The 17,477-nt window shown below is 36.2% G+C and overlaps 1 protein-coding gene across 1 annotated transcript in view; it reads right to left on the bottom strand.

Moving 5' to 3' along the window:
• Window positions 1-17,477, bottom strand: part of LOC149794917 (uncharacterized) — a 109,966-nt gene that overhangs the window by 48,481 nt on the left and 44,008 nt on the right. Inside the window, exons 14-18 of the mRNA XM_089963731.1 lie at window positions 12,617-12,935; window positions 11,948-12,112; window positions 7,278-9,875; window positions 6,538-6,782; window positions 5,791-5,937 (exon numbers count right to left, since the gene is read on the bottom strand). Coding sequence (XP_089819857.1) covers window positions 5,791-5,937; window positions 6,538-6,782; window positions 7,278-9,875; window positions 11,948-12,112; window positions 12,617-12,935 — 3,474 coding nt within the window. The remainder of the gene's footprint in view (window positions 1-5,790; window positions 5,938-6,537; window positions 6,783-7,277; window positions 9,876-11,947; window positions 12,113-12,616; window positions 12,936-17,477) is intronic.

The following is a 17,477-nucleotide window of genomic DNA, read 5'->3' as shown; positions in this document are numbered from 1 at the left end:
ACATTCATTTGGACTTTTCAGTGGAAATACAAAGTGCTCATCGGACTATAATATTATTCTGAACTATTGAGAATTATTCAAAGGAGTTCTGGACAATGCCATTTTGACGTCACAATTCTTGGCAGCCCAATACAATGCTGGTTCTGAAATTTACATAGAACTTTTCAAACTTTTGGACTTTAATGAACTTTTTCAAGATTATTTTGGATTCACTTCATAATGCTCTAAGTTCCTCTCATATTTTCATTTATAATTAATATTTAAAGCATTTGTTAAATTTTACAAAACTTTTTGGGTTTGCTTCTTTCTGTTACTCAGTTTATGACCACAGAGTCAAAATTACACTGGACAACAAATTTTTACAAAAGTCATGTTACTGAAATAAAATTAGTCAATTCTTATCAATTTTTATGTGCTGAACACGAATATGACAGTCAAATTGCAAAATTGGCTCTAGTTTTTTTGTAATCTGCAAGAAATTAATGTTTACATAACGAAATGCATTCCAATAGTAAAAGGTCAACTGTAATAGCCTACCTATAAAAAATCAAGTCATTGACTACATCTTAGATTTCTTCGCCTGTCTCTTGTACAGCTGTTCGGGAGCATCTCTGAGGAGTGTCCAGCAGTAGTCAGCCAGCATTGTAGTGGACCATTTTCCCTGGTATCTTTGTTCCATTGTTGCGATATCTTGATGAAAACGTTCGCCGTGTTCATCACTAACAATACCACAGTTGCTAGGAAAGAAATCCAAATGGGAATGAAGGAAGTGAATCTTTAGAGACATATTGCAGCCAAGTTTCTTATACTTCATCAACATGTCTTCTACTAGTTCCTTATAGTTTTCTGCCCTAACATTTCCGAGGAAGTTTGTAGAAACTAGGCGAAAAGCATTCCATGCTTGTTTCGCGTCACCTTCCAGCAAGTTGTTGAACCGGTCATCTTTGAAAAGCTCTCGAATCTGAGGACCCACAAAAACTCCCTCTTTAATCTTTGCTTCGCTGAGTCGAGGGAATTTTTCATGCAGGTATCGGAATGCTGGCAAAGTCCGGTCAATGGCTTTCACGAAGTTCTTCATCAAACCTAGTTTGATGTGAAGGGGTGGTAGCAAGATTTTCTGAGCCTCAACCAGAGCTGGGTGTTGGATATTCTTCTCTCCAATGGCTACATTCTGCCTGTGAGTCCATTCCTTCCTCATGTAGTGCATTTCCCTTGCTCGGCTATCCCACTCGCATAAGAAACACATGTATTTTGTATATCCTTGCTGCAGTCCCATTAAAAGGGCAACTACCTTCAAATCACCACAGAGGTGCCAGCTGTACTTGTTATACTCAATGGAATTCAGTAGCTGCCTTAAGTTATCGTATGTCTCTTTCATGTGGACAGCATACGCTACTGGAATAGATGGAAGAATGTTTCCATTGTGCAAAAGCACAGCCTTGAGACTCAGTTTCGAAGAGTCCACAAATAGTCTCCATTCTTGTGGGTCATGAGTGATTTTTAAAGCATTCATGAGGCCCTCAATATCGGAACAGAATATCAGATTACTTTCCTTTCTGAAGAAAGGCTCCAATTGCTGGTGGCGCTTTCGATATGCAGTAATTGTGACATCTTCTTCTAGAAGATTCCATTGTTGGAGTCTTGATCCTAGCAATTCTGCCTTGTTCTTTGATAAGTCCAAATCACGAATCAGGTCATTTAGTTCTTCCTGTGTTATTCTGTGTGGGGTTGATGATGCACCACAGTGAAAATCTGGATCACTGCATGCTGATGGACCAGGAGAAGAACAGGTCGACTCACCTTTGTCTTCGTCAGATGAATCAAGAGAATATTCTGCTGGAGGTTCTGGAATAGGAAGTCCCTCACCATGTGGAACTGGTCTCAATGCAGACGGAATGTTTGGGTAGACTATTCTCGACTTCTTTCGCTTCGTTATTCCGCCGGAAAGAGGAGGAACCAAGCAGAAGTAACAGTCATTTAGGTGGTTGCTTGGCTCTCTCCACACCATTGGGACTGCAAACGGCATTGATGACCTTTTGCAATTCAACCACTGTGAAAGCTGTGTTGTACATGTAGCACAGCATATATGCGGAGCCCAAGGCTTGTCTTGGTCACCAACCTTGCATCCGAAGTAAAGATGATATGCCTTCTTCACTTGAGAATTGATACTTTTCTTCTGGTTGGCAAATGTCACTTCCCCACAAATATAGCAAAAATTGTCCGCGGTATTAACACACTTTCGAGGCATTACTGTTCTTTATTGTACGTAAATGGATAAAATAATAAGTTTTATGTAACAGTAGCTTGAACTGTCTCGCACAACGTCTAAAATATTTTAAATGCTGAACCTATCTGATTGGGCTTTATATAGTACACTGCTTACGTCAGCTTCAGCAGCCGCCTGGCATTAGTATAATAGGCCTACACATGTATAGTACACTGCTGACGTCAACTTACTTCAGCAGCCGCATGGCATTAGTATTGCATTGCATCAGAAAATGATGCAATCAACTGTGGATGATGTGAGCATGATGGTATTATGCAATGTTACATCATTATTCCGGATGTTGCTGCAGTCCTACTGGAGAAATTTACACAGTGAAACATAGAAAATGAGGTATATGAATATCTTCAAAACGAGAGCCAATACAAATTTTTCACGGTTATATTCGTGTTCGGCACACCAAAATACTACAGATTAGGGCCTTTTCAAGTCAGTAATGATTTCACTGTTGACCAGTGTTATTATATAAGGCAACCAGGTGGGATAGCCTGAACACTCAATGCAATAAGCAGAAATGAATTAATTTATTTAAAACATACGAGGTTTTTGTTCCAAATTACTCACAAGAATTAATCCATCCTCTTGTTGTTAACACTGTTACTTACACATATCAATCATCAAATACTATTCAACCTCATTTGCGCCGAGCAAACCTGTATCGAAAAACAATTTCCACCTCCCACAATTCAATTGTGGAACACACTGCTGACTGAAATAGTAACCCATCCATTCAAAACTTTAAAACTTAACTGGATTGGGACAAACATAATAATTTCAACATATTATTTTGGTGGTGATCAGGTGGCTCAAGTTCAGAATACATGACTGAGACACAAATGCAGCAACGTAAATAAGAATTTATTCCTAAAGTATGTTTCTAACAAATAGGGACTGCACATGCAGACAAGTAGAAACAGCTGAACACTTTCTGTTAAAATGTCAAAATTATACAACTCTGAGACATTATCTTCTCTCTACATTACTGACCCGTCTTATACTTAAGTCTTTATTATCCAGAAGTCCTATGTATTCTTATGAAATTAATTTTTAAATATTTATGGAAGTGCAAAACCTTCATAAATTATTTTAATTTTTTTTTATGTTGACACACAGGTCATAACCACAAAAATGTATTCCATCTTTTTACCATTAAATGATCTTCGAAACAATTACATACATAGAAATGAAGTATACGTTTATATCCATATATGACAACTACTGTTTGTTAAAACTTTTTCTCTTATAGGAGAGACAGTTTTCAAGAAGCTTCCAGCTTTCTACTAAATCTCCATATAGATTATATTGTTATAAATGATACATGAAAATGTCTTCTTGAACAAATACTGCCCAAGCAAAAGGTCTATCGTTGGATCCCCCAAAGTATATGAATTCAATAAAAAACCACCAGATGAATGAACCACCATCATCTTGACAGTGAGCTGGCCTGGACATTAAGCCTAATGGGAATGTGTCTGATCTGGATACTGGTTATCTTTAGCTGGAGGCACCAATGCATTAGCCAGGTGATTTCATTTTGTTTGAGGCAGGTCAGCAATCTGAATTGTCTGACATGATAAGAACTACATTTCCCAAAGAGTTCATCCATCAAAAAGGGAAAAGTGTGGACTATAGCCTTTATTTCTAGAAGATCAATGCAACTATTGCAGACCCCACTTGCCTCTTACCATGGTGAAACATGGCAACATTTGGGCTCCCAAACCATCCATACATACTGTAACGTCTGGTTGGGGTTTTTCAAGAATGATTCCTATTTTCAACCAATTTTTGTTACATTACAGATATAAGAAAACTTCCATGGTTCTGATCATAACTCAATGTTAAAGTCAACTCGAAAAGGGATGCCATGAAGAGCCAAATCTGCTTATCATAACTCACTGCTAAAGTCAGCTCATAAAGGGATGCCAAGAAGAGACAAATCTGCTGCTGCATCTCCCCACCAAGAATCTTTGATGGAGATGGACAAGACTGAAATGCTGGAATTGGTTCAAAAGCCTACATGACTTAAATGGACCAGAACATCATTCCTGCGCTTCACCAAATTAAACTTACCATGTACATTTGGAGGTGGTTGTACATATAACCTGCAGTGACTGTTGATGCAGACCAGAACAGAGTGATGATACAGTTTATATTTTGTGTGAACGACTCTCGATTGATGTCAAGACTGAATGGGAGTGCACAAAATTGGTGTCTTATTCCTTAGTAGGCAAACCAAAGGAACTGGCAGGAAGCTGGGTGAAAAGGGGCATGAAAATATGTCAGTAGATCTAGACCGACTGCAAATTTGTCTCTTTGCATGGAAAGATGGATTTACTTGGATGTCATTTCTATTTTGAACCTCCGTAATGTACTTGTTGAGAAAGCAGAGGTCTAAAACTGACTGGAGTTTTCCATTTGCTGGAGTAAAACCCAGGAAAATTAATTCTGTAAACAATCTCCACTGCTCACTTGTAGATGGAAGGTATGGTCAAATACTGCATGCACCATACTCAAAAGCTATGCTTGGATGGTTCTAATGTCCACTGGGAAGCAGGAATAGTGTAGGACACTCTCCCTTTACATACAAGCCAATAATGGAGATTATTTTGTTTTCTATCAGCTGAGACATCACCTGTCTCTTCAAACTTTCCCCACAAAAGCATAGGCCAAATCTCTTCTGACAACTTTTCATATACATTGTAGTTAGAAGTTGATCAACACCTGTACAAGTGAGACACAATTCAAGCATACCCTTGCTGACTCTGGCACATAATCATAAATGACAAAAAAGAAACACAACAAAAGTAAACTGAAAGTGTTTACATATAACAATAATAACAACAGAAAAACTCTTTGTGCCAGAGAAATGAAAATACTGGAAAATAGCAACCCGTAAGTGTTCAAAATTAACAATAACAACATGTGTAACTTAAAGAAGCAAAAAATTATATGCAAGGAGATGAGTGAATAATCAACCAACAACAAGCACCAACAACACCATCCTGTAGCACAAGGTTAGAAAAAAACAGTCAACCAAAACAAACAAACTCAGGTAAATACTGATGAATTGAAAAAGCTACATGGTTACACATGTAGCAAATGCATTAATACACAATGCTAAAGGAACTTTGTGGATGGATGGTTTTGAAAACCCAAGATATTCATGGATTTTAGGAGGCCATGTAGTACTATGTTGATAGTAAAAGTTTAAAACTGGCAGTTACCAGTTAATTAATGGGTAGCCACTAAGCAGTGAGAAAAAAAGTAATGAGTAAGAGTTTCTTCCCTTTGCCTACATGGTATATAGATAGAAACAAACCTTTTTTATGTTTCAGGAAGGCTGAAATTGAAGGTTGGGGAGTTATTTTCCAAATGTTTTTGTGACTGAGGAATGTAATTAAAGGAGAAATTGTTCTTTCAATAGAAGGTAATCTCAAATGACCAGTTCAAAGCAGCAAGAAAGCCAAATAAAACCCTTATATCACGCAACAGAATCATAGGAATACCTGTATTTTAGGTGTTTCAGCAATGGCCTGGAAAATAACCTCCACAGGTATTGCATTTAGCTCCACCTGATGTTTCTTAAGAAAAGATTGAGTCACAATTTTCACCTGGGCCACATATGCACCTGGTAACTTTGGAATAAATATTACCTGCAAAATTTAAGAAAACATTTTTCTAGAAAGTTAGCTTCTTAGAATGTAATCTGTAATTCCATAATTTCAAAAGTGTTAAATGTTAAATCCACATTAACCCTACTTTTCTTATTCTGAAAATAGCTTCACTTCTTAAAAAATTAAATGTCCACACGCTGCTAATATAAGTAACTGTAACTGGGAGCTTTACTATAACATCTGGCTCCTGTCACATGACAAGTGTATGTTCTCTGCCTCACAGTTCCACCACATGAAATTATTGTGTAATGTTACACTGACCTTAGATAACTATATTCAAAATGAATCAAACATGCAACATGCTTATCAAGTTGGATGAAAAATGTCTGGAAAGATAGAAATCTTTACTAAGTTATCATGAACTCTGACCTTTTGGTCCCAAAAGGTCTTACCAACCTGACAGAAAATAACTGCAGGATAAGTTATTGTACAGAAACCAACTATATCTAAGCATGAATGGGTGGATAAGCTGTACTGACAATGAAATATACCTGAACTATGGTAGTCAAAGAAATAGAAGTCAAAACTTAAGCTCTTACTTTGACCTCAATCATTACATATTCTCAATGGAATACTTACATTTATGATTTCAACAGAGTTTGGCTCAATTATGACTTTCCTTCTCATCTCAAATGGAAAATACTCGCTTGATATGGCTTGGCCATCTAAACTCAGGTTCCCTACACTTAGGAAGCACTCAAGCCATCGTCCAGTAGGATTTTTTACTTCAAGGTCAGCACGTGTTGAGATCCCAACACAACATACCTCAGTAAAGTTCAATGTGCCCGGAGCTTCTATTGGGCAAAGGGAGTGTCTCGCTTGCCCTGCATTGATCAACAAGTATAGAACTCTTAAATACAAAATTATGCAAAAAGCTTTTCTTACTTTATATTTATTGAATATCTACTCTTATATCATGGTTTCTTTATCACAACAAAATGATACCAGTACAAGAAATAATGTTTTGTATCCATTTACATACTTACTAGCTGAACAAAATGGAAGTACAAAATGGAGCAAAAAGGTACAGTATATAATACTAACTGAACTTCTCAATTCAAAGTAAATGCAGAAAAAAACCTGAACTATTGTAAATTACAGTATTTTCATGTCATTTTGTTGTAATAAATTTATTCAATGAAGCATATTTGGAATGCTAATTTCACAAATTAAATGAGCTGTTAAAGGTATTTTACTGTTGTATCTTTGCATCCAGCCAGATCATGAAAAACTGCAATGTTAAAAGTAGTATTAATCTACTGAAATAGATACCTCTACTCTAATAAATGTTTTTAGCTAGAATTAGATATTAAATTTACCCCTTCTTGTATCTTCAGGCTGCTGTGTTGATAGATTCTCCTCTGCATTAGGTGACCTCACTGACAGCCCAGTGGCATCTGAGAAGGGTGTAAGAATTGTATGTCTTATGCGTCCAGCATCCATAGTGGTATAGCCATTAAAAGGAGTACTGTGATATGTTGGAGGGGCATGAGAAATACTCATCGCTGTGAAGTCCAAGTGGCTTTGCTGAGATAAGTGTGAGATCTGTCTCTCATAAGGCACTTGGTTTTGAGCATCATAAGCTTGCTGAGGTTGCTGAAGTTGATCTCTGAGTGTCTCTGCTTCCTGATGAGACACATCTCCAGGAAGTGATCTGGGTCTGGGTCTCACCGCTGGTTGAGGTCTGTACTCCGCAAAAGAGTCTCTCTTCAAATATTCCTGAGCAAAGTCTGTGTGTAGCATAGAGTCTCTCGACAAGAGCACTGGCCTTGTTGAGGGTTTGGGATGACTGGGAAGAAGATTGTGTCTGAAGCTAGAAATGGGAGCTTGGGGAACCTTGAAAATGTTTGCCTGCGAAGTTGTTTCCAAAGTGTTTGAAGATTCTGTTATGACCACTGGGGGATTAGCGCCAGGATTTCTGTCCACTGAGGGTCTACTAGGGTTAACTGAAGACCTTGAGGGACTGATAGGTCCTGACCTATCACTGCTATCATCAGAGAGACTAACACTAGAATTCACAGTCATGTAAGGATGGACCCAGCCTTCGTTAGTGGTACTGGAGTCATCTCCAATTATTGTTTCTGGACCAATTGCATCAAAACTTCTTGTATAAGTCACAGAAATGGTACTTTCAGACGTGACGTTTTGTGCCATCTTTCTGGGAACCTGCTCCTGAGGGTCATACTGTACTCTCCTAGAAGAAAATAAGATATCTGGATCCTGTGACAAAGAGGGCATGAATCTCCCTGTTTGACCAAATTCTCTTATTGACTCTAAAGGACCAGTCTGTCTAACCTCTTTTTGATTTACTTTATTTTGCTTGCCGATGATAGCATCAAACCCACGTGATTCAGCAAGGCCAATATTAGAAATTCCAATCAAATCATCCCTGAGCATTCCTCTATGATCTACATGAGAATAGTCAGAAGGAAGACTGTACTCTGTTCCATCTGGAATATGATGACCGGCCATTACAACACGACCAACACTTGTTTGTACTGTCCGTGCTGCTTTGTCTTGCCTGACAAAACCAGTTCTGTTGTCCATCTCCCCTGCCAATGTGGGGACTGCTGTCCCTCCCTGAATGGACCCTGTTAATTTTATTTTTCTGCTCGAGCTACTACTATGAGATGTGGGACAATCATCTTCATGCCTTCCCATCCGCAAGACTATTTCAGAGTTTACATGATCTGTAGTTCTAAGATCTTGATTTCTAATGTGATGGCCTTCATGTGAATTGAATATGCGAGATTCAGGTTTGGGTCCTTGTTGTAAGTTACTAGCATGAACATTATGTTCTATATTTAAATTTTCCTTTATAGCATTCTTTTTATTGTCAGTTTCTGTCTTATGTTCCAGAGATTCACTTCTCTCTGGTCTCAAGAGAACTGGAGGAGAGTGGACTTGAGTTGGATCAGGCTGAATCCTGTTCCCAGCTGGCGAAACCATCTGAAACCTCTGCGGCAGTGATACTGTGCCTGCCCCTGTAAAATCAATTGGAGTTGCTTGACCATCAGCAGGTGGTGTTTCTCTTTCTGATACTTGATCAAGAGCATGTGCCAAATTTTCATAACTGTCCGTTTTAACCCTGAGAGCAAGCTCTTTCTGTGCCTCAGCTTGGAGTTCATTTGATTTTGCAATTGCTTGGTTGGCCCTAACATACCAGGATTGTTTTGAAGACTCTGCTTCTGAAAGACTTTCCACACCTGAGTCTCTTGTTTTTAACTGGCCCCATTTTTGGGAATCAGAGGAAGCTGACGTATCTGTGGAACTTTTTCTGTCAGATTCCAACTTTTTTCTAGAGGATCTAATTGATTGTAACATCTCATTTACATTTGAATTTCCTCTATGAACAGTTGGAGAGCTCCATTCACTATTTGATTCAACTGCATTTGAACTTCCTGAATTTCTACCTGAATCATGCTCAATTTGTGCATCAATACTAGTGGAGTTTTTAACTAAATCAACACTATTTGGTGGATCGGAGTCTGTCTGAAACTTGGTTGTGCATTGATTCCTAGACATGGCCTGACTGTCTAGTGATCGAGGTAGGTCTCCTGCAACATCAGGAGGTTTTATTCCTGCCAAAGAATTTTCACTGATCTCATCAAACTTTTTAGACATCTGTTTTTTCTCAGCAATTTTGTTTACATTAGATCCTTTAAATACAGGCAATTTTGATCGAGGAGAAGTTTTTGTAGTACTGTCTTTCCTCACTACATTCTCCAACCATAGCTCTGTTTCTGCATCTCTCTGCCCTTGGGCATTGTCTTTGCGTTCCACTTTTGCTGATTTTTCCCTGGATTTCTGAGGCAGATGGTAAGTGGTCTTTAAGTATGCCTTTACCAGATCTTCTGGATCCTGCTCTTTTGGAAGGGACAGAAAGAACTTACTGAGTTCACTTGGGCTGATCTTGGCTGAAAAAAGACATAATCAAAATCAAGTTTTACTAATAACTTAAAAAATGTCAGTTTGTAAAGTGGCACACATAATAAATGCATGTATGTGAGGTAAGACAAATAATGGCAAACTTTAAAAATACATCAAATAATCTAAAACAAGAGTCCTTCAAACAGATTTATGCCCTGATTCTTGAATTCAATATAAGACCATTACTTCTTCTTAACTACTGAGTTTTGAAACCATCACTAATATTCTTGTGATTAGACTTTGAACTTAGCTACTGAAGTAGCCATACTATAAGATCTGAAACATTTTTGTTCAGGATAAACTAGACAACTTTTGGTGAGCCCCCCGGACCCCAATGATAGGACCCTGCATTAAGAAGAATTAATGATGACAAGATTTTCAGTGCATTCATTTGATGCAGCCACATTTGAGGTCAGATTGGCACCATTTTCAATCAGGACCAACTAAGAATCTTGATATGACTTTCCATTTAGGAATAAAAATAATGATTCTCAAGATGGCTGCCATGGTGGCCATACTAAAGTCAGATGGGCACTACTTTTCCATAGTACCAATAAGACATAATCAGTCATTTGGTGAAAACCCAATGTTAATGTGACTTTCCATCTAGGAAGAACAGTGGCAAGATTTTTAAGATGACTGTTGTGGAGGACATATTGGATGTCCAAGTGGAACCATTTCCACTGAGGACCCATTAAACATTACAAAAATTCTTTCAGTGAAAACCCATCTCAATATTGCTCTCTGTGCATGATTTTCGAGATCATTGCTGTGGTAGCTATACTGGACATCATATTAGCATCATTTTCATTTAAGACCAAATAGTCATCATAGGAAATTTTCTGGTGAAAACTTCATGATGATATGCCATCCATTTAGAAGGAATAGTGACAGCATGATTTTCAAGATGGCTGTTGTAGTGGCCATATTGGATGATTGAGCAGCACCATTTCCTTTTAGGACCAACTATACTAAGGGTCTCAAACTCAAATTACCATGAGGGCGACATGAGGACTATTACTTTGGCTGAAGTGCCACATCAATGAAACCTTTTCATGCAGCTAAAATGGCTCGTATAAAAGGTAGCCATTTGAAATGTTAAAAAAAAGTAAACAAAACAATCAAATTTTTATCAAAACTAGCTGACTGTGAAGATAAATTTGCATTAATAATTATGTTGCAAAGTCCAGATGTTGTTGCAGGCCAAAGGAAATAACTCTACAGGCTGTATGTTTGAGACCCCTGAATTAGACAGACTATGGTTTAAATGTGTGTGCATAAATTTTCGTAGAAATCCAGTAGCAATAACATACTTGTGTTAACAGACATCTGATGAATGAGGAATGAACAACAAAGGATGATGAACAATGGACAACAACCATCCCACAAGCTTTTGTAGTTTTATGACTGTACTACTGCAATGTCCTGTGTCCTGCAATTACTCTCAATTTTACTTTTTATACCACAAATCCATTCAGCTAATCTCCTTGGCCCTTGCTGACAAGTCTCATAACTTGAAATGTTCATTCGAATAATGGAAAAAATGGGTCCAATGGGACCCTATTGGGTAAATATAGAGGTGATTCAGAAGAGGAAAAACAAAATTTTGAAGTAGTAACTCATAAAGTCGTGCCTACTTTTAGATCACTATGCAAAACTTGGGCTCAACAGAATGCTAACCATATTATGTTCCTTCCTGTATGATGTATTTAAAACTTCAACATAAATTCAAATGACAAGTTTTAGAGTCTCTCACCATCTGCTAGATTGTAAAATAGGCCCATGTGACTCTCCTGCATACTGCAAGAAGTAACTAATAGAGGCATGTATCATAGTGGCCCAGTGGTTTTCATATTAGACTCTTGAAAAGAATGCAAGTTTAAAACCTGAAACCAGATCAGCCAAGGTTTGATACAATGGCAAAATTTTGCACAAGGTTCTTACTTCATCCACCCTGACACCAAAAATTCTACTTATATTGTTTTCCCTTAAAACACCATACCGTAGCAGACTGACATCAAAGTATTTTCCTTAGCATTTTAGGACTTTGGGAACTTACTTAGGTCCAGGTTGGAAGAGGACCTGAAGGCACTGGCATTGAAATCTGTGTTTGTTTCCTTAGGCCTTGCTCCAAGGGACTGGAGTGCTCTTGGCCCATGGGACAGGAGCTCATCTCTGGCATCATTAGCACTTAGGTCCTCTAGCTTCAATGTCTTGTCAATGTCTAACAGAACAAATATGATTTCACCATTTTGTGAATTGGACTAAAGTTTATATTAAATTATGTTATGAAACAAAACAATTTATGTGAACTTGTAACCTAACCCCATTTGCTGTACCTATGATAAAAAGTAGGTTTAACCTTGGTAGAACAGAAACCAAACAAAAAATACCAAATATGTCTGACTTAAATATTTCAGTCTTGGTTTACTTTTCTTAATGAAACATAGTACACTGTTTAGATCTGCCAAACTGATAGTAAAAATGTTTTAATAAAGGACAACTTTTATGGAAAAATGTAAAGATCAATTACAAAAACTGATCAACAGCTAGTTGATGGAATCTATATTATAAATCAGAACATAATGATTTAGGTAGACAATTTTATCCCAAATGAAAACTTATGTTAAGAAAAAAAAAAATATATATATATATATATGGAGAAGATGACTCACTCTAAACATGAAATTTTACAATTTGATGGTATGATAGAATAACAATTTCTCACCTTTGTCATAATATGTTGAACTTTGTTCTTCATGACTGGGGTTTGTTCCAGGTTTTTCTCCCAGAGTGAGTGATGCTGCCTCCTGTGCCCCACTAGGAGCTGGTGAGCCAGGGGAAGATAATTCTATAGACCGCTCATTTTCTGTGTGATCACTTGGCGTAGGGGATTCCAGGTTGTTGGGACTCAATGTGGCCAGAAAGAGAGACTGAAGATGGGTTCCTTGATTCTGACTGTTTTGGGTATCATCTGACTGATGAGAACTTGATGGAGCAAAGAATCTTGACTCTAGACCCCAGTTGTTGGACTCAAGATCATCTCTCTGTTTAAAATAGTAAACAACATAATGCTGCAACTTCAGTGGTTTCCCTCTTGAGAGGCCCTTCACAATAGAAGCCACATCCTCATCAGAGGTCACCTTGCCTGACACCACAGTAGCATATTTGTATAATGTTGCCTCCTCAAGTGAGGCCATCCACTGGTCAGATGCTATCTTACCTGATCCAACAGTACTAATATGTAAATCTATACAATGTTCATTAATTTTCATAATTCTAAATTGAAGGGGTTATTTTCTAATTAAATTATTAAATACTAATATTTTTTACAGTTGTTGGTTTGTACCGTAAGATGAGGTATTTCTTGTAAACACATTCATAGTTTCAAAGATAGTGAGTGTACCTGTATTGAAGTAAGCATGCTGATGGATTCAATACAAGTCATGAGATTCCCCCAAGGAAATTAGAGTTGATCTAATCTCTGATTGGCTAGCTGCTAAAGTACATGAAATTGTCTACAGTCAGATTGATTTAAAATGCCATTATGAGCCCTGTTTCACTTTCTGTGTTGCATCTCAGTTTGGTATATAAAGGATAATCCACTGGGAAATAGTAATTCTTCACATTAATGTCAGTCTTTGAAGAGACAAATAATTGTGATCACTTGAGTGAATTTATTTATCTCAATTATTCATTGGAATTACTTTTTGGATCTAGCGGCTGTATTGAATTATAGTAAACTCATTTAAAGACATTTGGGATCAAATCACTGTGATAAATAAAGACTATTGGCACATCATCACAACAGTGTGAACTTCATCTGAATTACAACTGAAACTCATTTGGATTACTTGATACTTCTGGACTTGTGCTATAACTTTTAGGATTATTTAGGATTTCATTCACTGTATTGCAAGTTATTTTTAATTTTCCATCTTCTATTTTAAGGAAATAAATATTTCGAATTTTACAAAACTTGTTGGTATTCACTCTATTCCGTTACTTAGTTTAAGACCATAAAATCGTTAGAGTACTTTATATGCATAATTCTGCCCCCTCAAGATGTACAATTCTCTGATCAGTGACCACCTTACATAACACCATAGTACTATATATGCATAATTCTGCCCCATCAAGAGAGGCCATGCACTTTCATAAGCCAGCTTTTCAGTACAGAAGGGAGGACGTTATAAGAGGGGGACCTCTTTAGCAATAACCTGCTGTGGAACAAACAATAATAATGACTTCCACAAGGAAGCTCTCTCTATTATGAAATAAGAAACCATCGAACAGACTGATGCCCAACAGGTCTATGATAATTTGAAGGAATCCATCAGCTTTTACCGTCCTTTCATTCTTTTTCACTGTTAAGTAGTGAAACTATTTGAGAAGGTACTGGTATTTTCCAGCATACCAATTTCTGGAGAATTTTTTTTTTCTTACATGCTGAGTTAGCATGTTTACAAGAAAAGTGCAGTACAGAAATCTGCCATTGCTTTTGACCTGGAATCTGATAGCGTAAAAGATCATTGATCTCAAACAATGTCAATATATGTCACAATGTTAATTTTTGATAAAATAACAACTATCTTCAAAGGCTATCATGGTTAAACAGGATATCCAGAACATTTACCATAAACCTAATGTCAAAAGGATCATTTCATTAAAAAAAAAAAAAAAAATGTACTTATACATGGTCTGGATGAGAAGCTATAAAATATTCAAGATGACAACCACAGTGACCATATTGGTTGTCTGATGTGCACCATTTCATTTAGGATCAACTAGACTTCAAGATTAAACCTCAATGCCAAGTTTTATCACTTTCCTACATGTAGTATAGGCACTGTGATGACAATAACTGCTAAACAGACACCAGATGCAGGACTATCAGATAACCCTTTCTAGTCCCCAACTCAACCAGAAGAGGATAAAATAATGAAAATGTTTTATATAAAAAATTGCAAAGTAGTTATAGAAAGAAAAGTAAATCACTGTCGCCTACCACTGCCAATGATATGTAGAATCATCCAAGATGAATAAAATCATCATGTTGCATGCCTGTACATACAACAGCATAAAAAATCTGGGAAATACAAAAAGTATTTTTTGTTAAAAAGTAAATGGAACACAAAAGTAGGTCAGAAAAAAACTGCTAAATGCAAAACTCTAATGACAACACCAAAAATAATGTATCCATGTCTGCTAAATGTAATATAAAATTTGTCCTCTATCCCCCCCCCTCTATATATATATATATATAGTCAGTTGAATCTGACATGCAATATGTTCTGTATTTATATTGTTTCTATGTCAGCTGGATGACATGAATTGCTTTTCCTCTATCTCTTGGAATATATATTATTCATTTTCTATGGGCATTAATTTTTCTTGATTTCATTGTTGCACCAAACTGCAAATATAAAGACCCAATGACAAAAAATATGCCATAAATGATATAGCTACACCCACCCTTATTTTCTTACAATGTTTCATACCAAGACATCAACAAAGGCACTGGATAAATCAGTGTTATTTCTGTAATCAGCTAATATAGTATTAGCTTCTATGGTTTGTTTTTTTTCAAAAAGATATTTCATTTAAACCATTTTATACTGTTTCAATAAACATTTATTACATGTATTATGGAGTAATTGCACGTAGTGAAATCAGCTGGCATCTACACGGTGTTGATATGCTATTCATGCTATGTACTAGACATGTATATATAAACAATATACATGTGTATGTACCAATGTGTGGTTCTCTACATAAAGTAAAATATCACATATGCAATTTCTGTTTTCACTACACTGTATTTCTCACTTAACATGCCCTGATTTAAGATGGTAACTGTGCCAATGAAGTACATATTTTTGTACCAGCTTTTACTACCCACCCTACCCTGGCCATTTTCTTAGTACATGCATCATTTTCTCAGCTAAGTGACTTGTGTGGTTTCCATGACAGCTAAGTGACTTGTTTGGTTATTGGTTTCCATGACAGCTGATCTGATATATGTTTTCTAACTGTGTCAACTAAATCTGGTATAAAATGTTTTCTATCATAATTTTCAATATATGTTCATGAAGTTTTAAGTTTATGCTTATTAGATATCTATTTTCTGTTGTTTTCTTTCTTTTTATTCCTACACTGCCATTTCCTACTGAGAATTCAGGCATTATACTTTTGATGGGAGAAAGACAATATTGCCAATCCAAACAATGCTTTAAAAAAACCTACCAAAGCATCCTGTTCCATCGTGGATTTAGTTAGCAACCTCACTGATTAATCTATTTCCTTTCAAGATCACATACCTTCCCTTTAAATCAACAATCAACAGATACAGTGTATGTACACTATGTAATTGAAAGTCCCTTTAAATCAACAATCAACAGATACATTGTGTGTACAATATATAATTGAAAGTCCCTTTAAATCAACAATCAACAGATACAGTGTATGTGCACTATATAACTGAAAGTCCCTTTAAATCAACAATCAACAGATACAGTGTGTGTACAATATATAATTGAAAGTCCCTTTAAATCAACAATCAACAGATACAGTGTATCTACACTATATAATTGAAAGTCCCTTTAAATCAACAATCAACAGACAGTGTATGTACACTATATAATTGAAAGGTCCCTTTAAATCAACAATCAACTGATACAGTGTATGTACACTATATAACTGAAAGTCCCTTTAAATCAACAATCAACAGATACAGTGTATGTACAATATATAATTGAAAATCTATTTAAATCAACAATCAACAGATACAGTGTGTGTACAATATATAATTGAAAACCCCTTTAAATCAACAATCAACAGATACAGTGTATGTACACTATATAATTGAAAGTCCCTTTAAATCAACAATCAACAGATACAGTTTATGTACAATATGTAACTGAAAAGTCCCTTTAAATCAACAATCAACAGATACAGTGTATGTACACTATATAATTGAAAGTCCCTTTAAATCAACAATCAACAGATACAGTGTATCTACACTATATAATTGAAAGTTCATTTAAATCAACAATCAACAGATACAGTGTGTACAATATATAATTAAAAGTCCCTTTAAATCAACAATCAACAGATACAGTGTATGTACAATATATATAAGTCCCTTTAAATCAACAATCAACAGATACAGTGTATGTACACTATATAACTGAAAGTCCCTTTAAATCAATAGTCAATATACAGTGTATGTACACTATATAACTGAAAGTCCATTTAAATAAACAATCGATACAGTGTATGTACAACATGTAACTGAAAGTCCCTTTAAATCCACAATCAACAGAAACAGTGTATGTACACTATATAATTGAAAGTCCCTTTAAATCAACAATCAATAGATACAGTGTATGTACAATATATAATTGAAAGTCTATTTAAATCAACAATCAACAGATAGTGTGTGTACAATATATATTTGAAAGTCCCTTTAAATCAACAATCAACAGATACAGTGTATGTACACTATATAATTGAATGTCCCTTTAAATCAACAATCAACAGATACAGTGTATGTACAATATATAATTGAAAGTTCATTTAAATCAACA

Source organism: Sinohyriopsis cumingii, chromosome 7 (assembly GCF_028554795.1).
Source record: "Sinohyriopsis cumingii isolate HCF-2022 chromosome 7, ASM2855479v2, whole genome shotgun sequence".
NCBI lineage: Eukaryota > Metazoa > Mollusca > Bivalvia > Unionida > Unionidae > Sinohyriopsis > Sinohyriopsis cumingii.
The sequence above is the reverse complement of the archived record's forward strand: the minus strand, read 5'-3'. Positions and strand labels throughout refer to the sequence as shown.